The following is a 27,685-nucleotide window of genomic DNA, read 5'->3' as shown; positions in this document are numbered from 1 at the left end:
TCCAGTTCACTTTGTCTTCCAGTTTTTATTGGAAGTTAAATTGTATACACTCAGCTAATGTCAGATGATTTTATTCAGCAGGGAAGGGACCCCGTTTACAAGTGGTTAGTAGACTATCTCCCCTAACTCTTTCACTACAGGAACGCCACTCTTAATATTTTATTTGGTGAACACCAGACGATTTTATTCAGCACGGAGGGGACCCCGAACACACGTTGTTAGATGCTTCCTGTACTAAATTTTGGAAAACTTGAATTGAGATAAAATGGTTGACATGCAGTTCTAGGGTTTAGAATTTATATTGTGTATACAATACAATATTTATTATGTTGCAAGAATATGTAGATTTGCTTAATGGCCTGGTTGGTAGTTAGCTGGTGGGCTGGTGATTTGCACACAGTACCACCAGGTGCTGTGTCATCACTCCATAGTATGTAACTCAGCTTTGTTTTACCAGATGCAGGGTCCAGCATAAGGTAAGTTGGATCTGTATGTAGTCGTCTGTTTCTCGGGGTTATCTAGAAACTGGTTGATTAATGGTGGCAACTTTGCTGTTTCAATCCCTCCTGATAAGTCTGAGCTACCCCACTATCAAAATGTATACAGTAAAACCTCCATAATTTGGAATACAGTAATAGAGGCTCTACCCTGTCCAAGATAAGGCAATTTACAAGTTATGATCAATTATGTATGGCGCCACCAACGAAGTCAATAGACGATTTATTGTATATAGTTATATTTTTTCAATTGTTATTGTATAGTGTTAGTGTTTAACAGTTGTAATTTAGTTCATCCAATAAAGTAAATTAGATGAGGTTTCCATTTTTTTATTCATTGTTTTGTACAGTATACAGTATTAGTGTTTTAACAACATTAATGTAATGTAGTTCAGCAATTAGTGCAGGTTAGGTGAGGTAATAATTTCCCTTCCTTGTAATTCTCAATCACAGTCTTTAATGTTTTCTGAAATACAAAAAAGCTACATTATTTGGTATCTCAGTATTTTGAGAGGATTGTAGAGTGACAAATGAATATTTCAAAATACAGTTGCCATGATTTTCAAATGAAGTAAAGGAACTTCCGTTAAGCATCGCGTTTTTTTTTTTTTTTTTTTTTTTTTTTAACAACCTGGTGCTTATGTTGTATAATGTACAGGGTAGTCTTTTAGAATATTATATTGGCATTGTGATATTTTTTTTTATCTTCTCCCTTATCATAAATATGCTAAGCAGACAAGTCTGTGACATGGCAGCTGACACTGCCACCTCACCAATTAACACTGTTTTGCAATTTATGTGAGAAATACCTCAATATATGATTTTTTAGTACATGTACCAGTAATGGGAAATACCAGTAACTACTGTATTACTCTTACCAATATAACACAAAACATCAATGCTCCATATACAGGTGCTTAGTGGACTGGCAAGTGTTTATTAACAAATTAACTGATCACAATAAGCTATCATAGATGCAGCTATGATCAAGTACAGTAATATCCCTGATAGCCGGAACAATTGGTGGAGAATGTTTTGATGCTCAAGATATTTCTGGGTATTGAGACGAAGCCTCATCCCGAGAAAAAATTGCACATTTGAATTTTCCCAAGCATTGGTTTAAGTTTCCAAGTCTAAATTATGCACCTGACAAGGAGTAACATTGTTAAGGATAAGCAGCTATGCATCTTCTACTAGCCTAGAGGCTTAACTGCAGTCGGACAGCCACGAAGCTGTATGCATTTGTGCAAACACCACTGTACAGGTGTAGTATACAGCAGTGATGGAATACTGTGTTTGTATTCGAATTCATTCGAATATAGCATTTCAGGATATTCGTATTCAAATACATTACTAATAGAAATCCAAATACTGTACAGGTATTTGCACACCTGTTTGAATCCTTGGGCAAAATATTCATATTCGAAGGATAATCTGACGAATAATAATTGTTTTATTGATAGAAATAACCATACAGAGAGAGGGGAAGTTTTTTGGATGTACAATCGGCTTATTGAATCTGTGACCCAAGTCACCCGAGAAGCTATATATCATGCAATGAAATTAAATATTTAAACTGACTGTTAGTAAATAGCATGCAACCCTCATCAGCCTCTGTGGTGAGTAGGCTACTGGTGACCCGTTAGTTTCGTGTGAGATGTATGCCCATATGATGCCAAATTTTAGCTTAAAATTATTGTTTGAACAATCATATTTGATTCCTATTTGAAATTGGATTACTGTACCGGTGTATATATATATATATATATATATATATATATATATATATATATATATATATATATATATATATATATATATATATATATATATATATATATATATATATATATATATATATATATATATATCTTGATATCACACGAAAATGGAAACAATATAGCTTTATCAAGATATATCCATATGGATTTATATATATATATATATATATATATATATATATATATATATATATATATATATATATATATATATATATATATATATATATATATATATATATATATATATATATTCATTATTATAAGCAATTGAAAAAACAAAACAATTATATTGTGTGCCAAACATGTACAGTACTGTATTATGTATGTACACTTCTTAATGATTTTTTAATTGCTAAATGGTGGCAACAATGCCTGCCTGCAGCCTGTCTAGAAGTGTGGAATAGGTTTAGTATAATAACTTATGATATGTTGTTTTTATTATAATTACTATGATAGTATGAATAAATATATCTACACAGGACAGTTTTGACATATTGAACACCAATCATCAAATCATCTACCACTTATTACTATACTTTAGAGATAAAAAGTCATTATTTTAAACAATAGTATTCATGAATGCATTCATTAATACTTTCATAAAGTATTCGTATCCAGAGTGTCACTGTTACTTTGTACAGTATAGTCATATTCTTATATATTAGAAGTACAGTAGTATTTGTATTTGCATTCAAATACTGAACTCTTGTATTTACTCCAGCCCTGGTATACAGTTGTATATAAACAAAATATACTATAGTATGCACCATACAGTACTGTACTGTACTCACCAGCAGATGTTGTCATCTTGAACTTGTGATGTAGACAGGCTAAATGGTGATATGATGATACAGGATGGCTAGCCTTTGTTCTGTACCATCCACAGTACTGGAGGTGCTGCAAATTGTCACTTTCTTCTCCCTCCATGAAGGAGGGATTGCACACGTGCTGTATATTGTACATACCTCCTCTACACACTAGCATACAGTAAGCATACACTGTTCATTCTGCTATGTACTGTACATGTGGTACTTTCACACTTACTGTAATCGCCTTTCATGTCTTAACACTGCTTGAACAGTATTCTTGGCTGGTTGTATCTTTGTACAGTACTGCACAATGCAGATTGTATGTGAAAATAGCAGCGAGCGAGCAAGCGCTTGTACAATGGCAACAAACAATGAAATAAGAGCACATCATGATGCTAGAGTTTGGGGAGATAGGCTGCTAGATATAATCAACCAATCTTAGGCATCCCATTCAGTCACATAACAGAAGTAGCCAGTTATAGCTGACAAGCACTCAGAGCCTACCACTTAAGTTCTCTTTGCAGCTAGCCCACCCATGCACTTGGCATATGATTCATTTGTTTGGAAATTCATATGAATACCCAGAAGGGAGAGATGTTTTGGGAATGTCTCGGAATTTGATTTTTTATTTTCCAGGTATTGGAAAGTTCCAGGAATCAAATATTCCTACTATTGGAGATATAACTATTTTTTAATCTCTTATTTCATATTAAATAACAAAGTAAATTAAATATTTGTTATTTAAGTTAGAGTTAGTTGCATGACAGCCTTGCTGTAATACTGTACTGTGTACAGGAGCAAGGGCATGCATCTCACTCAACTGTTTCATTATGACTACCAGGTGAGTCTGGCTTTGCCTGTTGGCAGAGGTGCCACCTAATTTAATTCTTATGATGTTTTCTTTGCAATTTTTTAATCCCTTGTAACTGTTAACCAGGAATCTAAACATTTTAAGACAAATTACTGAGTTATAATACAATTATCAAAGGAGCCAAAGGCGAACAAAAAGTACAGTACATACTAGTACGGTACAGTACACTGTATAGATACTTGAAAATCGTTCTACAGGATACACTTAAATGTCGAGATGATATCTTTTGTGATTCTGATCATTCACAGGTAATTTGTCTGTACTGTGCACTGATTTAGATTGATTTATATTTAGATATATAATTATTTAGTGGGTTTGTATTGAAAATACTGTAGTAATTTGAAAAATGTATTTATTATTTTTTAATAAAATGTACTTGGGGGAATATTAGTGTATGTTCTCCTTACATAATCTTCATTGTGGCTGTACACTAAATTTCATAGACAAAAAGTATTCTAGTTACCAATAGTGCAAAAATTTTATATATATCTAGCCATCTACTTGGTTTGTATTTGAAATAGTAATTTAGAAAATACTGTTGTTAATAATTTTTTAAAAAGATGTCCTGGAAGGAGTATAACAATAATGTACTTGTCTCTCACTACTGTGTCATGGGTTCAGTCACCAAATTGGATATGAGAAGGGCGTTTATCCAGTGTGACCCTACTAAACATGGGAGGTTTTCTTCAGTTTCCTCCTGCTTTAAAATTCGACAGCAAAGGTTATAAAAAATAAGAGACCAATTACCCAAAGAGCTTGTATGCTGGCGAGTATGAATGAAAAGTGAGAGTTTACTGATGATTCCGCTTTGTGCTGTACCCACATTATTGCATCAGTCAGTAAAAATGCTCATGGCAAGAAAGAGTAAATCATGAGGAAGGCGATGGTGTAATAAAAGGTAAAAATAAGTGGTGGTTAGGTGCACAGTCGCCGAAATTTTTACACTCATTTGTTTTCCTTTTTAGATTATTACTGTACACCTACTAAGGAAGAGAAATAGACCAGTTAGAAGTTTCTGTGACAAAAACTGAAATTTGGGCAATTAATACCTGTATTTCCACTTATCACTCAGACGAGGTAGGCTTTGGCATATGCACGACAATGGCGATTGGCATTAGGAATATGTATCAAATAAGCACAATATATTCATTGTAATTCCCCACATGCATGCCTTTACTGCACTGCAGTTTACTTATCACTTTTTTCCCTCCAAACTAGGCCTATATATTACAACATGCTTTTGTGTGGTATATGTGACTGTATTGTGAGTAGCCATTTCACCGTCTCGTAAGTTAAAAAATATTTCACTATTTCACTAGAAATATTTCAATACGCATCACTTCATAAAAATATATATTGAGATAGCGGCGCAAACACCATAGTGGCCATTTTTAAATTGTGCCTGGAACCGAGACACTCGCTGCTTACTGAGGCAGAAGCATTACTGTTATATGTTGTCTGTTACGGCATGGTCCACCGCACAGAGATGGATTGCCACCTAGCCTTAAGTTTTATTTACAATAAATTAAAATGCACCTTATGCATATATAGTCCCAAGAGTGTTAAGACACTGTACAAAACTACATTTGGGTGCATAGCCGGGGAGAAGAGGACAACTCACCTCCCACGCTTGTCAGCCTGCAATCCCTTTATAATGACAGTATGCAATTTCACAATAATTGCCATATTATTTGGTTCATTTGGTGCCCGGTAAATAAAACATTATCGAAAGATAATTAATTTTCCCCCAAAAAATCCCACACTCAATCCCAGATGAGCTATTGTGCCATAGTATATTCACAGTCACTTGTTTACAGAGTTCAGTAACTGCTGATCATTCCTGCTCTCCCTAACAATGTTGCCAGCACTCACCATCTCTCAAGCATTTGTTGGTGCTGCTCAAGGGAGTTGGTGCTTACCACATGATGTCTTGAACACTTAGTAAATAGTATTATAGCATATATACGTCTCCATGTGCCTGGGTTTATTCACTGATTAGTTTTTTTTAAGTGCAAAGGTAGCCTGATCGAGCCATCATGTATCATTTAATTTTATATTAGAAATTAAAATGTTATCAAACTGGTTTAGTAGTGCTATTAATGTGTGTGCTGTGTAAGTGCCTTGTCACATCCCCTCTCCTCCTGCCTCATCGCCTCACCTCTTGCCTCATCGCCTCACCCCTCACCTTGCAGTGTTACTTTTATTTGTTACTGTATTATTTACTTTATTATTACAGTATGTACATTTTAAAAAATATTTGTTTGCACAGTAATTATAAATAGATTCTTTTATGTGGTAGCCAAGGCAAGGCACAAAAACTGAACAGAAAACGAACGAATAATTGAACACAAAAATTCAGAATTTGTCACATATCAAAATATTCCGAACTTGGTTAATTCAGGTTTTTCTGTAATTTGAGTGACCCAGAGCCTCTGTCTTGTTGAATTAATGAGGGTATAGTGTATAATCATTTTGTTAGGAGAGAAATATAAAAAATAATAAGTGATTTGTAGATTTGAGTTGGGACAACTTTCAGATGAGCCTTGACTGAACTTAGTGTAATGTTTGAAATCTTGTTTTACATTTTTTTTTTATTAGTATTTTGTTTTATTATGTTGTTATGGTTTGAATGTCATGAAACATTTGTTGAAATGGGCCTGGGGCAGTATAGTATAAGTTAAAGAATGCATCCCTATTTTTCACATAAATAGTAAATACAGTCGTGGTTAATTTTATTGGATTTCTGCTTATGCAAATTTTGAGGTTATGAATTTTTTAAAATAGCCAAATTATGACAAATTTTGATTAATGGAATTACAAATATGGAGGTTTTACTGTATTATTTATAATGTTGGGTAGCCTCAAGGTAACACACGATGAAGGATTTACAGGGACACAATTCCATTCATATGATTGTTCTCTGTGCATCACATTGATTTATTTGTGCTTCTTTTTGCAACATGACCTGTGTTAGGAATATCCCTATTGTCTGGTATCTGACTGTAGTGAATATTGCTTCAGTTGGATGTAATATCAGGATGAGATTTGTGGGACTCTTATCTCTTAAGTTGTTCTACCACTCACTCACCACTCATCTACTGTCCACCATATGTCCAGACTACTGTGAGCAGCCAGGCATTCTGACTAGGGTGTTACTTGGCAGTGTTATGCGAATGGCTGCCTGGAACAATAGCAATATATTCTATGCCAAACAATCAACCATTAGTTTTCTTGTCAAGTGGTTTGAAACACACAGAGAACAAGGAAGATGCATGAACTGCCCCTCATCTCAAGATGTAATGTAATGGATTGTGTCTTGTGTGTCCTCTGATTGGCTGAAATAATGAACAAAGGCCAGAGCAAAACTAAAAAAAATTGTCTTGGAGTAGAATCTGTGGGGGACAGTGGACATGGTGTATTTGTATACTGTATGTGGATGTGGCTGGTTATCCATTTGGTGGACATGGGAGTTCAGATACATGTATCTAGTTCCAGTTAACACTAAGGGAATTTGTTCCTAGTGAATTAGTACAGCCGAGATTCTTATGCCTTGGAAAGAATAGGTTAACAAGATTCTTCTTCATAAATTAGGTCAAAGGCAATGTGGTTTTTCTGCCATCTCGCAGACTACTAACATCCATTTTGTATGACATGTGACTGGTGTTTCATTGATCATTTTAGGAATTCTTTTTAAAGTTGTGGTGTTTCTGTTATCGATTATTTTTACTCCTCTCTCTTCCCCATTCATATTTCAGCCTCCCACCTTGGGAAGTTCTTCTTTCTTACCTTTACATTTGGGTGAAGGAAACCACCTATTAACTCTGAATCTCTTCATTATATGCTCCTTCCCCTCACTCACTCCTCAATGAGACTAAGGATATACTGTATTCTCTCATTAGGTTTAGTAAATATATTTTTTTTTAAACAATCCCTTACTGTAGAGTTACACTGTGACAAGTGAACTGCAATGGTATCATTCACGGCAAGATTTTGGTACACAGTACAAGGCTGTGGAAAAAAGTCGTTCATAGTACAGTATTGGAATGTGGAAAGCAACTTTTATGTTGCTTCATATTTGCTAGTTTATGAGAGTCAGCATTTCATTCTAAAACTCCCTTTTTAATTTTTGTTTTAAGTAATGTCTGTATGTTAAGGGAATAGTTAAATGGACTTTATATATGCAAGTTGGACTTTAAAGGGATGGCTTGTTTATGTTCCATCATATACTGTATTTAACTTGCCATCTTGGCTGGAATACTTTCTGTTGTATGATATGGCTAGGAACCTCTGTTTCTCATTTTGGGAGGGAGACCTTTTATGCAGGTGTTTGTGGTGCCACCTGAGTATAAGACCAGTTGGCTTTCACTAAACTGCCATAGTAGTCTGGCCTTTGTAGGTATGTCCCAGTCTGTAGTTTGGTTGGTGGGTGCATTACTGAACCGGTTGCTTCAGCTGTCTTGATAATTCAGAAAGCTCTGTCAGAGTTCTCCTCTTGTCTTCTGTCAACTGTTAGTGTGTACAGTCAAAATGGTTTAGGGATTTATTGACAAGGTTGACCCCTTCAGGTGGATGGTTGGGTCTCAGGGATTTGGGATCTAATGTGGACAGAGTCCCCGTCTCACTTGGCCATGGATTTTCCAGGCTGACTTAGGACCTCAAAATGATATCCACAGGTATGAAAATATGTTGGTTGTTTGACCATGGGAAAATTGATAAGTTGGGTCAGTTTTACCTGCCAAATGTCAAGTTAGCACACATAACTTACCTAAATTGGTCAATAAATTTTCATCAATGAAGTAGAGCCTGGCTCTGAAGATGAGTTCAAGCTTAACTGAAGTGGTTTTGGCTAAATTTCTGACAAAATTTTCAAAGTAAGACTAAAGATAAAAGTAGCTAATGGTTATACCTAAAATCCCAGCTGTGAGATGATGATGTCATGGGTAAACCCAATTCTACTATGCTCTGAGGTCTTCTGTTACAGATCCTGAATTGCCTGGGACACCAGCAAACAATTTCACCTCTTGAGACTGGGCCAGTCATTCAAGAAGTGTTGACTCATCTACGTAAGAGTAAATAGACTTGTCACTGAAAGAAAATCATTAATGTTTGACAATTAAAGAGTTGGTGTTAGTGAGGAACTCTTGATTTGTTATAATATGTACAGTATTTTTTTTTATATATCATCAAGAACTACTGTACTTGCATTCTTCAGTCAGATAGAAATGAAAAAATTAAAGGGTATAAGGAGGAATTTTCCCTCTTTTTTTTTTTTCTTCTTTTTTTTTATGTCCAGTAGGTGAGCTGTTCATAACCTACGGTAATGCTGTATAAATGTTTCGAGAAAGGAAGACATGGTTTTTTACTTAAAAAAAAGGTACAGTATCACATATTACATCATAAAGCATTAGAATCTTTTTTTTCTTTGAATGCTCACAGCTGTCTCATTGATGTATACTCAGTCCATGGAGAAAAATCCCAGTTGTAACTGCCTTGACATGGACATACCTAAGCTCTGGTTTTCAGAAGGATTGGGAGGACTTTGTTAAAGTTTAGATCATAAAGAGAGATTAGAGGCTTTAATGGATGAAATGTTTAAGGAAGTTTGGGTGAAGGAATATGAAAGAAAGAGTAGAAGTTATAAGCTAGAACTTGGCAATGGATTTTTATAGCAAAGATTTATAGGTGTAGAAAGAGTTATTGTTTTTTATAATGGACATACCCTTGTACCTGTACTGAATATTAAAAACTTATACTTTGTGAGCTTATGAATATAACTACTGTTGTGGGTTACTGATAGGTACATGTATATGTTACTTTTTTACATCTTAGCAGTACAGTATGGCATTCACCAAAGTAATGTCATTGACAAGACAACATTTACATTTTTTTTCATTTTATGTATATGTTACAGATACAACTTCGGTAACACCAGCAGATCCCATTGGCAATGAACCAAAAATTGAAAATGGAAAATTGTATTTTGACAAAAAGTGGTAAGTCTATCTGAATTTTTTAGGTTCATAGAACAGTAAGGAATGCTTCTAGTAGTACTGTAATATCTCTGTGAGCCAGAATCCCTCAAACCCGGAACTCTCCAATAGCCGGAATTGAAATTTTCTTGGAAAACCGTTCCCAAAGCTAGAATTTTCCGGAAAATTCCAACTTTCGGAAAGATTTTCAGGATAAATCCGAGAAAATTTTAACGATACCCAGAAAACTCCAGGGATAGGGGATTTTTTTTTTTTTTTGGATTTGAGTGATGAAAATCAGGCGCATTTTCTGGAAATTCCGAGAAAATTTTCCAGTAGCCCTAAAATTGTGTGGATGGAGAATATTTTTCCGGATTTGAGAGATGATGTAATGGACAATTTATGGAACTAACGAGGAAAGTTTTTCGTTCCGGAAAATCCGAGGATGAGGGATTTTTTTCCAGCTTTGTGAGTCGTTTTGTTACCGGGAAACCTCTCATCCCGGAAGTGCTCTGCATCAATTGTTCCGGCTAACGGAAATATCACATTGTACTGTATTTATTATCTGAAGATTTTTCATGACCGTTAAGGAGAAAAAACATTAGATGAGGCTCAATTATAAGATGTTTGCCTAAACTAATACAGTGATACCTCCATTAGCCGGAACAATTGATGCAGAGCACTTCCGGGATGAGAGGTTTCCCGGTAACAAAACGACTAACAAAGCTGGAAAAAAATCCCTCATCCTCGGATTTTCCGGTTCACGAAAAACTTTTCTTGTTAGTTCCAGAAATTGTCCCTTACATCATCCCTCAAATCTGGTAAAATATCCTCCATCCATGGAATTTTCCAGGTACCGGGCAAATTTTCTTGGAATTTTCCAGAAAATTAACCCCCAAAGCCGTAATTTTCCGAAAAATACTGGCTTTGGGAACGATTTTCGGAGATATTAATGTATAGTGGTACTGTACCATTAAAAAAGAAAAAGAAAAGAACTGTATCAAACGTTAAAGATCCAACGAATATGTCTGAAACCATCTTTGTTTACATCCTCAGCAGTCTTCTAATCAACATGTGTAACCCACCAACACTCACGTTAGTTCCATTTTGGTACGCTCTTTCTTTTTCAATCTCTTGTGAGTGTTAGTCCTTTGGGTGCACATGGTAATTTCATGATCATGCTCTAGTGATGTAGTTTTGTCATGAAAAAATTAAAGTACCCCCAGTATTTGTCATCGAAAACCCTTCTAATTGTCACTGTACAAGTGGTGTCTCGGTTAGCCAGAATAATTGATGTAGAGGTCTTCCAATAATGAGAGATTTCCAGGTATTGAGACAAATTTCTCACATACCCAGAATTTTTACGGGTACAGTAAGTCCTCGCTTAACATCGGGGTTACCTTCCTAAAAATGCGACGTTATACGAAACAATATTAAGTGGATCAATTTTCCCCCTAAGAAATAGGTAAAATACAAGTGTTAGGTTCCTGAGCCTCTCTTTGCCTCATGGAATACATTACATATACAGAAAATCATTGCAATTTCTATAGAAAATAGTGCATACATATACAACTATAGTACAGCTACTCCTCGACTTACGACCACCCCAGTACTGAAGTACCAAAAATTTGTCAAAATACGTATTTTCGAGTCCCGACGTTAGTGATTGCGCTGTGTACTGACAAAATTTTCGTTTGTAATCCCCTTTAAAATGGCTGGCATGCTTAAAAGTGAGTTTTGTGGTGCTGTGAAGAAAGAGAGACACGCATTTTCGACTTACAACCTGGATTTGGGTCCCTAACCCCGTCATAAGTCAAGGAGTGGCTATACTAGTTTGTATTGGTACTCACTTATGGGTGGAGGTGGTAGAGCGAGCGTGTGGTGGATAGTAAAGCTGAGGAGGTGGTTGGCGGGAGGGTGGGAGCAGAGGAGGGTAGTGGTGAGTCACTGAGACTCTGCGATAGCCAAGAGAGAATAGCGCAGCCAGCCAAGAGCGGGTGATGCGCCGTAGAAAGTAGTCCCTGACGACACAAAACGATGTAGTATCGGATCATCGGGACGTTAAACGAATTTTTGGTCTCTTAAAGTTTAGCGACGTAGTACCGAAACAACGTTAAGCGAGGACTTACTGTACTGAAGATTTCCGAGATTCTAAACTATGCATCTCGCATGGATAGACACTGACGACACACATCCCCGGATTTTTTCCAAGTGCTGGAGAAAGTTTTCCGAGAGTTTAAATTGCACATTTCACACTGACATACAGAGCTGTATTTATTTACACAAATAAACAAATTGTATTGCTGTATACACTATACTCTACTCATCAGCAGATGCTGTCATCTTGGGCTTGTGATGCAGGCAGGTCAAATGATATGATAATACAGGATGGGCTGCTTTTTTCCTTTACCATCTACTGTAGAAGGTGTTACTAACGTCATGCGCTATATGCTATAGTGTACATGCACCTCGGCACACTAGCCTACAGTAGGCTATTATGTCTACTCTACTATGTACAGTACTATACTGTACATATTACTTTCACACTTACTGAATGTACAGTACCATATACATAACTGTAATAACTTTTTATGTCTTAACACTGTATTCTTGATTGATTGTGTCCTGGTATAATTATGTACAGTACTGCACCACATAAAAACAGCAGTGAGCGAGGGAGCACCCTTGTACAATGACAGCAGAATATCAACTAAGTGCACGAGCCTATGACCTAAGTTACCCGAGCAGCTAGCCCACTCACGCACCAGGAACCGAGATACATTTTTAAGAAGTTTTCCGGAAAATGCGCATGATTTCATCTAAAGAAACTCGTTCCCATTCACAGAAAGGAGAGAGATTTCCTGGAAGGCTCAAAATTCATTCCAGTTATTGGATAATTCTGAGGACTGGAGATTCCAGCTAACGGAGAGATTACTGTACTGTATCTGGTTATATGTAGCAGTATTATACATATACACTATACATCCACAGAGACTATAATAATGATAAATTGTCTGTAATTTATGGTGAAAATGGAGAGAGAAAGTCAGAAATCTTGGTGTTCTTTATTTATATCATCATGTGCGTACCAGCTGATGTGGAATGTATGTATCCACTTTAGTGTATGGTGGGCACCCGGAGGTAGCAGCATGATTCTAGGACAACTGTTCCCTGGACAAGTGGACCCCAACAACTGACCTCATAGGACAATTGCCCTCTGCCAGCAAATCTGTACTGACTTTTACTGTTTATCATAGGGAAAAGAAGGAGTAAATCAATGACTGGCATAGAACATGGAAAATATAACACCTAAGAATTAATTTTTTATTTTCTTTGCATAATAAGGAGTAGTAATTATATACACAAAATGCACAAATCACAAAAAAATGTATATATAAAAAATTCAACACTACAAACCTGCTAGAAAATTAAAATTAGTTAAAGACTGATAAAATTTTTTTGGATAAATTTAAAAAAATATATATATGGATCAGTCATCATCAATATTTAAGAATTCACTGACATATATCACACTAAAATTGCAAGTTGTGGGCTATTTCCTTCAAAAAGTTCAACACATGGTCGTTCTCAAAGCCTTATACGTGGATTGTTATTCTGGCTGTTGAATCTTGATAATGTTTCCATGTAGGTGGTGTTGGCTTTCCTGCAATCATCTGATTGTTGGTGATGTTGATCAGTGCCTTTTCCCTCTTCAACATTTCAAGAAACTTCCAGATATTTGGATGGATGAAGAAATGTTTATTTGCACATGATATGCCATCCTTCTATGGAGTTGTTGGTGCGAGGTAAAATCTTCGGCTACACGATCATATGTATTCCACATGCTGACAGGGAAACATGGAGCTCACCTGTTATGTCGACGTTGTCTGCCACTTTATGTATCTTCGAAGTAGTCTATAACAGGATCGGCTTCAGGTGGCATATTCTTGTGTAGTGTCTCAAATGCGTCGACCACTTCATCTTTTGGGATGAAGGCCACAGCTGGTAGCATTCAAGTACAGTACAGTGTATTTAATTTGATTGAATTTAAAATTATAATGTTAAAAAATAAAATAAAATTGAAGCTGGCTGGAAGAAGGGGAAACTTTTCTTTTTAATGACAATAAACTTAAGGCGATTGTCGTACTCGAGGGTAAATTCTGTAAATAGTTGTCGACCAGAGTTGACTGTCGCACTCAAAGAGTTAAGAGAAAATTTCTGGCCCATCTAGTCAGGAAAATTGCCTACAAGTGAGTTTGTTGGTCAAGCAGCCAAGGTAACCAGGAAGTCATTAATATGGGTATTTAAAATAAAAGTGATATGGAAGGCTAAGGCAGGCGATTGTCAAGTAGATGTTGGTCAGTCTCTTGGCATGACATCCTCTACCATTGAAACAATACTGTACTCAGACAAAATTAACAGTTGATTGTTTATAAAATTTGGTTTCATTTGTTATTTATGTTAATAACGTCTTCATCTTACCTATTAAAAACCATAAGAACATTACAGAGCCATTACTGTTACCCAAGAAAGCTGTCATTTATAAAGTAAGATGTGAAACTGTTAGGAACATCTATATAGGAACCATGTTATAATTACCGTACCTCTTTGAACAGAATAACCACTTTATGGACACTCCTCAAGAACAATCTTGTCTGTTATAAGAGGTCTGCCTGTATTATTAGTGCATTACAGTACTGTATTAGTATAAATTAATAGATACATAAAGAGAGTCACATTTCTTATACATACTGTATAGTGGAGTCTTATGTACAGTAATGTATTTTTTTTAACAAACTTGAAAGCAAAAATATTCACTTAATATAATAGGAGTACCCAGTAGTGTGTACAGTAAACCCTGCCAATACAATAGTACTGTACTGGATTAATTCATGCCAGTCCTTTTTGTTCATGGGAGGCCTTCCTTTTTCCCTCATGTACATACAAAATAATACTGTACTGTGCACCCTAAGCTGATGCACATTCTTAGTTATCCTTAAACAATTGTGTTATTATTGCTTCCATGCCTCCCCCCCCCCCCAAAATCCATACAGACACTAATTTTGGTTAAATTACCATAAAATGCATACAAGTACAGTACAGTACTGCACAAGTACTGTATATGAAATTAAATACAAAATACAATTGAAAATTATATGCATAATCTCTGTCATATGGCCATTAGGCTGGCTGTGCCACCCACCTCCAAGGACCAGCTAGCCACCACCACCACCCATTTTTGTCATTCTTGTGACATTAGATCAGGAAATATAAGATATGTAAAAATGCATAAAAGAATAATATAAGTTGTAGTAATGAGGGATTTATTGAGAAGTGTGTATGTCATATTCTCCCACTCCCTCGGCCAATCGGCAAGTTGTTCCTTCACCACACCCACATGTTGTTTATTAATGTCTAATTTCACTTTTAAAAATGACAGTGAAGCACTGGCAGGTCTTTTTTTATTCATACTGTAACACGATTTAGGCAATTTCTAAAGAAATAATTGGCTACATACGCAAACATTTCTCACAGCAATTGTCTCGGTGCTTCTAGATGCTTCAACTTGAAATTATTCCGGGGTACAGTAGAACTTCTATACACCAGAATTTACTTTTATCGTACTCTGTAAGGTGCAGAAGTTATTCTCATTTAACTCATGATAAAATAATAACTATTCACAGTACTAACTTCCAGGTTTCACTGTTCGCTGGGAGAGGGATTGAGCCCCACGATAAAAAAAAAATTAACCCTCTAGCTTAAAAAAAAATTATGGTTGTTTGAACTTCAAAAAACTTTAAACACGTTTTTCACAGCCTTTTGAATTTGGCGCTTCACCCCCTTCTAATGCGGAGTGCCTCATATGTGGTTGAATGTCTGTGTGGGGGGGTGTTGTGCTGCACGGGTCTCAATCTGAGTCCCGCATTCATATATATCGCATGAGTGCCCAACACCTCACCACCTACATTCATTTACGTGAACTTTTTATGTTGAATACGTATTTTCTTCATTAGGGATACTTGAGTGTTCTAAGAAATGGGCAAATTTATGTAAAGTGCATATTTTTAACTAATAGGCAAAATTATGTAGAATGCCTATTTTAAGAAATGGGCAAAATTAAAAAAGCATTCTTATGAAATTAATACTCTACAGTGGTCTAATCAGATTTGCTGTAGGCCTAAAGAGAGCTACTAAGTATGAGAGCTAAGACACTGTATTTAAACTGGCTGAGGGTGGGACATGGCATTGCCGCATTTGCCAGGTTTATTTATTGATTCAGTATTTATATTCTCATATGTTCAACTTCTTATGGTATATGAATCATCATAATTAATATAACATCTTCAATAATAGAAAAAAACACAGTACAGTATATAATTTGTAACTTGACTTGAAAATAAAAGGAAAACATGCATCGGAAGTTATTCATTCAGGATGCGTTCCTGGAGAATGCTTTCAACATATAGCTTGCAATGAGGTCATTATGACATACATACTACTGAACAGTATATTATTTGATATGGAGATACTTTCCTAACAACATTATTTCAAGCCTTTGAGTGATATATGATGTCTCAATTTGAATACTTGTACTCTTAGACATTTGATTAGTAAATAAACCAGGGAATACAGTACAGGTGGTCCCCGGGTTACAAACGTGTTCCGTCCTGAGGACATTCGTAAGTTGGAACACATTGCAAAACAATGTTTAAAATCCCACTATATCATAGCCTAAGTCCTTACATACATCTAAAATCACTTAATTTAAGACAAAAGAAAAATAGAATGACAAAATACAGTAAATTAAAGTAAAAAATAAGTCATCAGGTAAATAAAATACTGTCCTGTCAATTTCAAGTTTAACCCCGTTCATATCAGCAGGCGTTCGTAAGTCTGGGACCTCCTGTATGCCAATGTATAATACACTGCAATATTATTTACTAAGTGTTGATGACATGTTGTGGTAAGCATGAAAAATGGAGAGGCTGGCAAAAAGACATCCTTTATTGAGAGGATTTACTGTACAGTACAAAATAATAGAAATTATTTAAAAGTTTTCCCCAATTATTTCCATGTAATATTAGGTGCTCAGCATTAGAAGGGGGTGAAGCGACACCCCGGCCAAAATGCGTTTTTTGATGGATATCGCTATTTTCACCCTTCATCTGCATGTTGGCGTTGTATGTAACCCTCTAGCTAGAATAGAAATATAGTAGAAAATCCTTCAAAAATAAGGCGTGATTTTGCCTCAGGCCTGGAGCTATGTATCTGGCTGTGCGCTCAGTCAAAGAATATGGCAACATCCCGTTCAGAGCGAGAGGAGCGCGGGCCAATGACAGCACGCCTCCCTCGGACCATACTCCCTGAGCAGCCAATCACAATGAATTTCCCTTTGGTACGTCACAGCTCCTCGGTCAATCCGCGCTCCCTGATGCTGTCTCCTTGGTAGTTTTGGCACGTTGTATAGCATAAGGAGGTTCAGTGTACTTTCTACTGCTATTTTTTATAGCTTTTCAGCATAACATTGACGTTATTCGTGTTCCACGGGTGTGAGAAGTGCTGTGCAATATCTACCCAATATTAGAGCAAGACTCGAGTGAGGCCAGGCCTTCTGGTGTGGGCTCAGGAGCCTATTATTACCGAACGTTTATTCAGTGACGACAGTGCTCACGTGGGCACCCCAGGAATGATTGGTGATAGTGATGATGAGTTTGGTCGACTCATAATACAAAAAGTGACTGCTGTGCATCACAAGACCTTTTTGCAGACTGTGTTCCAGTACAGAGTTATGTGACATGCACTAACGGCAACGATGAAAGTGAGTCTAATTGTAACACAAACAGTGACACTAATGTATCACAAGAAGAACATACAGACTGTGAGGAGGTAGAAGTGGACAGTGATGAGACATGCATTGACCTTAATAGTGATGAAAGTGAGACTGACCCAACGAATGCTAGTGAAAGTGAGCCCATAACTCAGTCTTTTAATGAAACTGAACTGTTGCCGGCATCAATAATAATCAATGATTTAGTTGATGAAGAATCTGTGGCGATTGTTAGAGAGTGCAGAGAAAGACTTTGATCAGTACGTGATTGATTATGACGAGGCCATTAAAGTTATGCGCACTCCTCAGGATTAACGTACCTTCAAGTTACTACGACCTTTAGGTATAATAAAATGAAGGAACCAAACAAAGTAAGATTGTAATACCAAAGATTATGCAAACTTTCTCCGCCTTTGTATTCGTATGTTAATTACTTTGGGGATGAGTGTAGTGGTGTTTCCTTATTATTACACACTATTATACTTAACAATATTATAAATCTTTGGCTAATAATATGGAAGGAAAGATAAATACTGATAGGCAAATGAGTTTTTTATTATTTATTTTATTTTTTTATTATTATTTTGGGGTGGGGGGACGGGGTGTAAGACGAGTGCTGTGTTTGGTGATCATTAACTTGTTTTACAGTTTTAGCCCACAATAATAAGAAAATTTTGCAGAAAAACGCAATTATTGTTGGTTTGAAGATCAAACACCAATACATGACGGGTAGTTATTCTCATTCAACTCATTATAAAATAATAACTATTCACAGTACTAACTTCATGTTTTCACAGTTCACTAAGAGAGGGATTGAGCTGCATGCTAAAGAAAAATAACCCTCTGGCTTAAAAATTTAAAAAGTTATGGTTGTTTGAACTTCAAAAAACTTTAAATGCATTTTTCTCAGCTTTTTTTAATTTGGCGCTTCACCCCCTTCTAATGAGGAGTGCCTCATATGATGGAGCATCTTGTACATGAGGTAATGTGCATAAGAGAACACTTTTTCTCTCTGCTAATTTATTATCGTTCTTCTATTTATGCATATATTTTGATTACAATTTTAAAGCTGTAGAGAAAATTTAAATCTTCAAAGCATAAGGTACTGTATGTTATTCATCCAAGTTATTCAAAGAAATGTTTATTTGATCAAAAAATAAAAGTCCTTGTAATTGAATTAATTTCCTTAAATTTTAAAAAAAATAGTGGTCCATATTATTTAGAGCATATTTTATCACTAAATATATAAACACTTTTGAGTGATAATGACTTGGTGAGCAGGGTGGCTAGGTATACTTGGACCACAAGGGGTGTAGCTGCCACTCCAACCCTCAGAATATTAATTCAGTGATAACCGTTGCCAGGACAGTAGAAAGCCATTTAGTGTTTAATATGAAGGCTAAAAGTAATCAAATTGAGCTATGAAGAAAGAGGACCTGGGTGTGGGAGTTGATGATAAATTATCATTTGAAATATGTAGATAAAGAAGTAAATAAGATGAACCACATGATAAATCTATTCCCACAAACATTCTCACTGCACTTGCCTAAAATTTTCTTGAAACAGCAGATAGTTAAAACTGGAAACCCTGGTTTAGTACCAGTAATTAGAGGAAGACACCCCCCCCCTACCCACTAAGGATCAGAACCCTCAAGGTTCATAAACTTAGGATGCTGATGAGGTCCATAACAACTGAGATAAGTAGAGCACCACACAGACTAGCCAAACCCCTCTTGGTCACACTTAGGTCAGTGAGCAGTGCTCCTTTAAAGAACCCTTGTGATTTAATAGAAAGGCAGCTATCAAACTGGGAGGTACTACCGCCTGGGAAGATATTAGAAGCATAATGTGTTGTCTAATGGTAGACCCTGCTGCCATATGGCATCACAAAAATTGTGACCAAGTCCCAGGTTGCTGATCTGACTTTCTGCCTCATTTACACACAATTGCAGGGTCTCATTGTTTCTCTTACTTTGACAACACAACATACATACAGTATATCATTTCTCATTACAGGGGGTATTGATATTTGTATTTTTCTTTTTCTTTTATTCACGGCTCTTTATCATTACGGGGTATTATTATTATTATTTATATTTTTTATATTTTTTTTTATTATTAGTATTTTCTTTTATTATAATTGTTATTTATTTTTAAATACCTGTACATGTATTGTTATTAATTTTATTATTCTTATTCTTATTATTATTATTTTCTTTAATTATAATTGTTATTTATTTAATATATTTATATTAATTTTATTTTTATTATTAATATTATTATTATTATTATTATTATTATTATTATTATTATTATTATTACCATTATCATCATCGTAATTATTACAGTATTATTATTATTTTATATTATATTCCCCGCCTTGATGTGGGTCAGGCAAGCAATAGAAAATCATGAGGATAACGATTTATATAAATTTAATAGAAACTACATGTAATTGGATTCATTATGTGTAAAGTTCGGTGATTTGACGATGAAGAATACAGACAGCAGAGGTCTGGTTCCATGGGCTTGTAGTGGATACTCTCCCCTACAACTGCCGACTGATCACCTGCCGTTCGCTTACCAGCCAATCAGCTTACAGCCAGCGACGTCGACAGACTAAGTCTCAGGTACGGACGTAGGGGTACGATCGTCGACCTAGCTTGGACCTTCCACCTTACGCCCAGGATCAGCACACCAGCAGTCTCACGGGTACTGCACAGTGATTGGCCCCGCACAGTTCACACCTCGCGTCTCTGATCCTAAGCAGCTGTATAAATACGCGTAGGCCTGGCTACGGAGTTCATTCTACTCTACTCTCCTGAACCAGCAAGACCTCTCAACAAGCGCCTCACCAACCAGCTCCCTCAACAAGCTCCTCACCAACCAGCTCCCTCAGCAAGCGCCTCACCAACTAGCTCCCTCAGCAAGCTCCTCACCCAACAGGACCTCTGAGCATGCTTCTTACCACACAGCAACTCCGTAGCACTGCACTGTACATACAATATATATACAGAAAATGCATTGTGAGTTTCTATTCTACTTCCATCCTGAGTGTGAGATATCTTACATGTACGTACGTATGTGAGCCCATACAAAGAGATAATAGACAAGCAAAGAGAATTTGACAACTGGCCACATACAGTACGCTACAGACTCACCACTGTGTTGGCTTGTCTCTACAGCACAGTACCTTTACTATGGAAACCCTTTTGTGTGACATTATGTGAATGAACAGGAACAATTTATGGTAGGGGAGAAAGAGCATGGAAAAATACATTCTCTAAATGCATTGAGCATGAGAGAAGGCCAGGCTGCTAAATTTTCAGGACTGTACTACAGTACAGTACTTGTATACAGAAAACCTACAAATGGAGATGACTTTACTAAGCAATATTATACCTGTATTGTACATTAAATTAAATTTTAGTCAAATTACATGTAAAATAACTTTATTTATACACACTGGCCATGCAGGAGTCTTGTGCATAGAGGCTCGAGGCACCAATGAGTTGGCAGACAATTTTTTTTGCCTAATTAAAAATTAAATATGGCATGCTGTAACGAGGCTCTAATTTTAGCATTAAATTACCTCATCGCTTAACCAGGATTGATATATATACAGCTGCTCCCCAGCTTAGGACGGGGTTAGGGACCCAAATCCAGGTCGTAAGTCGAAAATGCTTGAATAATACATAGAAAATCTAAAATGGGTGTCTCTTTTTCTTCTCAGCACCACAAAACTCTCACTTTTAAGCTTGCCAGTCATTTTAAAGTGAAGCATAATTTATTTTATTTCTATTACAGGTTTCATAAAGGGCAGGCAGTAATGATTGAATGTAAGGATGGTACACGGTTTAATGCTGTCCTCACTGTCGCAGGAGCTGACGTGGTAAGCTAGCATTTGCATTATTTTGGGCTCTATACCATCATGTTTACTTCTTCATATTACCTTTCCTCCCTCTCTCCCCAACTTAAAATGCAAATGTACTGTTGTGATGCAACTAACTCAGTGTTTTGGGATAAGTTAGTTCAATTCAATTCAATTTCAATTGTTTATTCCTTGATCGAGGAAGCGGGATCCTAGTGCTGTCACTAGGTACCCCTGTACAATGACACCAGAAGCATCTGGCAAGTGTGACAAGTATATACAGTATAAATATTATAATGGGGCTTACTAAAGCCTAAGGAAGGAAGGATATTCCTTTAACACATAATCAATATTATTTACAAAATATCTGGCCAGTATGGGGAGGATCATCGTGTCTCCGTCAGGGGGTCGGTATAAGTTAGTTTGCTGATATCTGTTTTGGAAAAAGTCTTTCATTAGGGATCTTCATAATAAGAAAATATACTGACAACACTTGAGTGGGTTTGCCTCAGGTTTGACATACAGTATAGATTTCTTAGTACCATGCAGTGTGATATGCTGCTTTTAGTAGTGTTCATATTTCAGAGAATAAATCCAGTGTCTCAAACAATGTATTGTTTGTCAATTGTGCTACATTTAATTCTAGAATTTTACAGTTTAAAAAATGCCAGGCTCATGCAAATCTTATATTACTTGCTGAAGTTTATGGATTGAAAAACCATGCCCCTTTACCTTGGTGGTTAGTACTAATGGAGTACCGGTACTGCACAAGGTAATTAGTTCAAAACTTCTTACGTAACAACCATAGCTCTTTAAAGAAAGGGGTCATAGAGGCATCTACTGCCATTTAAGACTAAGTGGTGAAGGGTCTTGCTTTCTTACTAGCCATGCACTCCGTGACATTCACTTTGTGTGATGATAAACTGTCTTCAACTAGTTGTGCAGAGCCAGCAGTGGTATTCCTGTTTACAAGTGTGTAACAATACAGTTTGAGATGAGCTAGTGTACAGTATTGATATGTGGGACCACACAAACCTGTTTAGTGAACAAGTGGTATGTAAACAAGGCCAAACATGAGCTACTATTGACAGCAGTGCTGTTGTTTGGGGTAAATGCTTCCAAAATTAGAGCAGCAGTTTTGGATGATGGATGAATTATTAGATTATAATTTATGAAAAGTTAGTCAATGATTTTTCAGGTATTGGATGTTTTCAAGTTAGAATTTTAGAGAAAAAATTGCTTCTGTATTAAGAATTTTAAATATGGACGATGTATTGTATATGTGATTTATCACACTTGCTATTGATTAATGTAAGATAAGACTTACAAGTACTTCTCTATTTTAAGTGCTTCATTGCAGGTGAATCATGTACAGTACTTGGTGCAGGTTAGACTGATCTCAGTTTGTTAGCGTTGGAGGCTCTAGACTCTTGGATTTTAATTGGCGTTTTGCTCAGCCATAAGGAAAGGTTATGAGGTGTGAGTTTTGGGGACTGGGTAGGAGTACTGTGATTCCTATGGAGACACTGAGGTCTTTCTTAAACATAATTAGAAAATGATGTTTCTAACTTAGAACTGATTTTATTGACTCCCATGTTAACATTTCTTCTGTTTCTTTATTTTATAAAAGAGGTGTCATCAAAATTACCTTCATTTGACAGCCCATTTCAAATAGAATTTTTATTTTTAATAAACTATTCAGGATTAGTTGGGTAAAAATGGTGTTTCTAACTTAATTAGATACTGATTTTATGGACTCTGATATTAACATTTATTGTTGTTGTTTTTCTTTTACCATAATGATTTTTTTTTTTTGACAGTCTTGTAGAGAATTTATTCAGGAGCACGATTAAAACACGCTGTGAATAAAAGCTTATACACTTTTTGGCTAGCTGTACCGGTAAATATTTTTGCTTGTGCCTGCAAAAATGTACTGTAAAGGGAGAGTTTCTATCCATGAGAGATACGGTAACATGATGAGCGTAGTTTAGAGTCGAGGTGAGATGCGCAGTTTAGAATCTCTCAGACTGTCAGAAAATTTTCCCCAGCACCCAGAAACATTCTGGGGATGTGGGTTGATGTTTGTCTATGCAAGATGTGTAGTTTAGTCGTGCAGACACCATCTCCCAATACCCGGAAAAATTCAGGAATGTGGGAATTTTCCGGGTTTGAGAGAGCCATCTTTTTACCCAGAAATCTCTCATCCCCGGAAGAATTTTGTACCAATTGTTCCGGCTAATGGGGATATCACTGTATCTGTCTGGCTGTACTGTTTACAGCAGTCGAGGTAATTTTCCTAGTGCTTTGTATAATATTCCTAGAGTCTTGAAACTTATTTTGTTGGGAAAGTCATTTTTCTCTAAACACATTCTAAGTTCACTCATTAATTTAGATCTACAGTACACACTTAGCACTCTTCTGAATTTATATACTTTGAACAGATTCATCAGTTCATATTTTCCAGCCAGAAATCTATTTCTCAAACTAAATTGATGGAGGCACATTTAAGGTTTTTCCAATACAATAGATGTGTTGTATGTTCTTCAAGTTGTACAGTCCCTTCACTAGTGTGTTTACAGTGGCTCGTCAGGTTTTGTGCAGTGTGACAGCGCTGTGTTTGCTTACATTAGACAGAAGGAAACTCACAATAGCAAACATACTATGGAATCAAAGTAAAACAATATTTATGATTTGTGGGATGTTTATTTGATGAGCCCCTGTAAATGCACTCGTAAAGGGGACTGTACATGTCTTGAAAAATAATAACAAAAAAGTTATATTTATTATATTGAATAACTCCTTCATTAATTATATGCATTATCTTACATTTTGGACATTTATTTTTGCTCTTACATACCTCAAGGTGTATATATGGTTAATGACCTGAATTTACCAGTACAATATATAAGTAAGATTCTTCACACATAACTACAGTACTTTAAATGCAAAAGAGAGTGAGTAAGAATCATATTTTTTGCTAAATAATTTCCATTTCCCTTTACAATTCAGTTAACTAAGACGAATGCATCAGAAACACGAACAAATGACAGAAAAAGGGTGAAAATTGTGTGTTTCAGGCACCTTTGTTAAAGTAGAAGACTGCTTGCCAAAAATTTTTGTTTGAATATGAACACTTAATTTCATAACTTGTGCTCTCTTCAAATTGTTGGTTCTCCATATATCAGCTTCTTTTATGTATCAAATTTGTTGTTTACCACTTAGAAGTAAGATGTCCCAATGGAAGTAGTTACGTACAGTTCATTATTTGTACACATTTTACACTTTTATAGTTTATGTATATGATTATGCATTCATACAAGGATATTTTGCAGATTATGGTAAGAAAAGTACCTGATAACATACGTCTAAAGATCACCCTTGCTCAACTGGCTCATGGTAAATATCTCGTCCGACGCCGCAGTTCAGCGTGACCAAGGGACAAGAAACTCTTTTATGCTCTTGAAAACCAAATTAATGTCAGTCCCCACCATATTAAGAAAATGCTTTTTTGTAATTTGCCATAAAGTGATTGTGTTGCTCACAGACACTTTCTCCAGGTGTTCTACTAACAATTGTACTATACAATAAAATTTTGATGTTAAAAAATACATGGAAACCACTTTTAATATTTTACCTTATAATTTGCCCTATACAGTATACATGTATGTACTCCTTTTAAACATCTACTAAATATGACAAATGAGAAAGAGGCATAATTATCCTGTGTAGGTCATAATGGACTGAATAGTATTGTAATAAAAGAGGAAAAAATAATAAGGGATGAGAAGATGAGAGCAGCAACATATAAGATCAAGAAAACTAAGCACAAATATTGGATGTAATAGCTGTTGAAATTAATTTGTGAGAGAATAAATGACAGCAGTTATCTAATGGGAAACTATTGAATCCTGTCTATATATTTTTAGTACAAGTGAAGTGTAATTTAGAGATGGTCAGGAAAAGGGAAACCAATTTCTAATAAAAATTAATCATCAGGAATTTCTATCAGCATAGTTATATATATATATATATATATATATATATATATATATATATATATATATATATATATATATATATATATATATATATATATATATATATATATATATATATATATATATATATATATATATTCAGTAAAGCCTCGAATAACGACAGTAATGTGTCCTCCAATATTGCAGTGTAAGGTGAATTGTCGTATCATGAATCATTATTACCATTAAAATAAAGCAATGATAAAGAGATGCATTCCCAAGTGTGACATTATCATATTTATATTGTATAAGGTGCATTCATAAACATTATTTAAGGAATATAGTTTGCACTTTTCATTAATTGTATTGTTTTTGGGGGAAGGGAGGGTAAAAAGCCACACAAAAGATATGTGTGGCTTTTACCCTCCTTCCCCCCAAAACAATGCAATTAATGAAAAGTGCAAACTATATTCTTCAATTAATGTTTGTGAATGCACCTTATACAATATAAATCAATAATAATAAGATCACACAAGAGGAGATGGGACGCTATTGTTGTTGTCAGTGTTTACATCCATAATGTCAGTTATCCATCTGAAATAAGAAAATAAGACACTGGTTGTTGCTAAAGTAAAAATAATGTAAAAAAATATGTACCCGGTATGTTTTAATTAATGTTATCTAATGTACAGTAAAAGTAACCATTGATGTTAAAGAAAAAATGAGTGATAGTGGAACAGCAATGTATACTTGCGCCCTCAAGGAAACCTCGTCATTTATCTTAAGAATATGTGGGGTTATGAGATATTGGTTCACACTCAGGATGGGATGGAGAAAGGAAACTCACAATGTGCTCACTGTATACATATTGTATTGGATGTACAATGCAGCTTGGTGCTGGGTAGGCAGCATGGTTACAAGCATTGAGTAGAGAGAGCTGGTTGGTGAGGGTACCCAGAGGAGGGCACGCAGCTTGAGGGACGCCAAGGTCGCCGGCGGGAGCGGGAGCAACCAGGTTGGAGCTGAGGAGGAGGTGTTGCTAGCTGGTGGCCGTAGGTAGAAAGAGGGTGGTCACAACGGGGTGAGGTCTTATAAGGCGGGGGTAGGCGTGGGTTGATAGTTGACCCTCGCTCCATTAGGCGGCGCTGGAGGCGTAAGCTGGGGAATTCGAAAAGGGTCGGCTACTCAGCAACAAACGGCGTTTCTAGGAGAGGAATCCACTACAGCTCCTCGCCCTACAGGACCTCTGAGCAAGCTACTCCTCACCTAGTAACTCCTTAGCACTGCACTGTACAATAATATATATACAGAAAATGCATTGTGAGTTTCTATTCTACCTCATTCCTGAGTGGAGATATCTACATGTACGTACGTTTGTGTGCCCATACAAAGAGACAATAGACAACTAAAGAGAATTGACAACTGGCCACATACTGTACGCTACAACTTGAACTCGCTTGCAACCAGTCTCTGGAACCCCTTTTCAACCCTTCTACATTCTGACTTTGCTTGGTTCCTGGGTCTTGCATACATCCTCCTGCCCTGCTCATCGTTTGACCTAACCCAAGCCTTGAATTTCTGGGTTTTCTTCTTAACTTTGTCGACCGCTGCATGGTTCATGTGTATGGTTCACTTTACTAGATATGATATTCAGCGTAGTGTTTGTGTTCTTATGCCTTAGTGAGTCAAGCCAGTTAATACCCCTCATCCTGTCTTAATTTCCCTTGTAATGTTTGCACCTTTGCCTGGTTTTGTCGTAAACTAAGTAACAGTTAAATCTGAATGACAATATTACATGGTGGCTGGTGCCAACTGGGGCTAGATGTTCCAGTTTGGCCACCGTACCCTTCTTGTTTGTTATGGAGGTCCAGTGGCTTGGGTGTTTGCTCCCCTCTGTAATGCGTCGGTCCTTTAACATGTTGGAACAGAAATTATCTCTCAAGAGTTTCTACAAAACGAGTAGCTGGGTTATTTAAGTCATTTGGCGTGAACTCATTTCTCCACTCGATGTCGCCATTGTTAAAGTCCCCCATAATAAAGGAAAAGTAATCAGAGACGTGACCGATCGCCCCAGAGGCT

The 27,685-nt window shown here is 36.2% G+C and overlaps 1 protein-coding gene across 8 annotated transcripts in view; it reads left to right on the top strand.

Moving 5' to 3' along the window:
• Positions 1 to 25,237, top strand: part of LOC121876064 (sin3 histone deacetylase corepressor complex component SDS3-like) — a 42,038-nt gene extending 16,801 nt beyond the window's left edge. For 2 of the 8 annotated variants that reach the window (XM_042380961.1, XM_042380964.1), the window contains 3 exons: positions 9,873 to 9,954; positions 21,566 to 21,650; positions 24,962 to 25,237. In XM_042380961.1, the coding sequence (XP_042236895.1) occupies positions 9,873 to 9,954; positions 21,566 to 21,650; positions 24,962 to 25,060 (266 nt within the window). In that variant the 3' untranslated portion in view covers positions 25,061 to 25,237. Of the gene's footprint in view, positions 1 to 457; positions 477 to 8,526; positions 8,635 to 8,942; positions 9,015 to 9,872; positions 9,955 to 21,565; positions 21,651 to 24,961 lie in introns of those variants that run through there. The other 6 variants (XR_006090711.1, XR_006090712.1, XM_042380962.1 and 3 more) reach the window with 6 other exon arrangements.
• The last annotated feature ends 2,448 nt before the right edge of the window (positions 25,238 to 27,685 follow it).

This window comes from Homarus americanus, unplaced genomic scaffold (genome assembly GCF_018991925.1).
Source record: "Homarus americanus isolate GMGI-L3 unplaced genomic scaffold, GMGI_Hamer_2.0 scaffold34921, whole genome shotgun sequence".
NCBI lineage: Eukaryota > Metazoa > Arthropoda > Malacostraca > Decapoda > Nephropidae > Homarus > Homarus americanus.
This window is presented reverse-complemented; position numbering and strand designations above follow the sequence as displayed.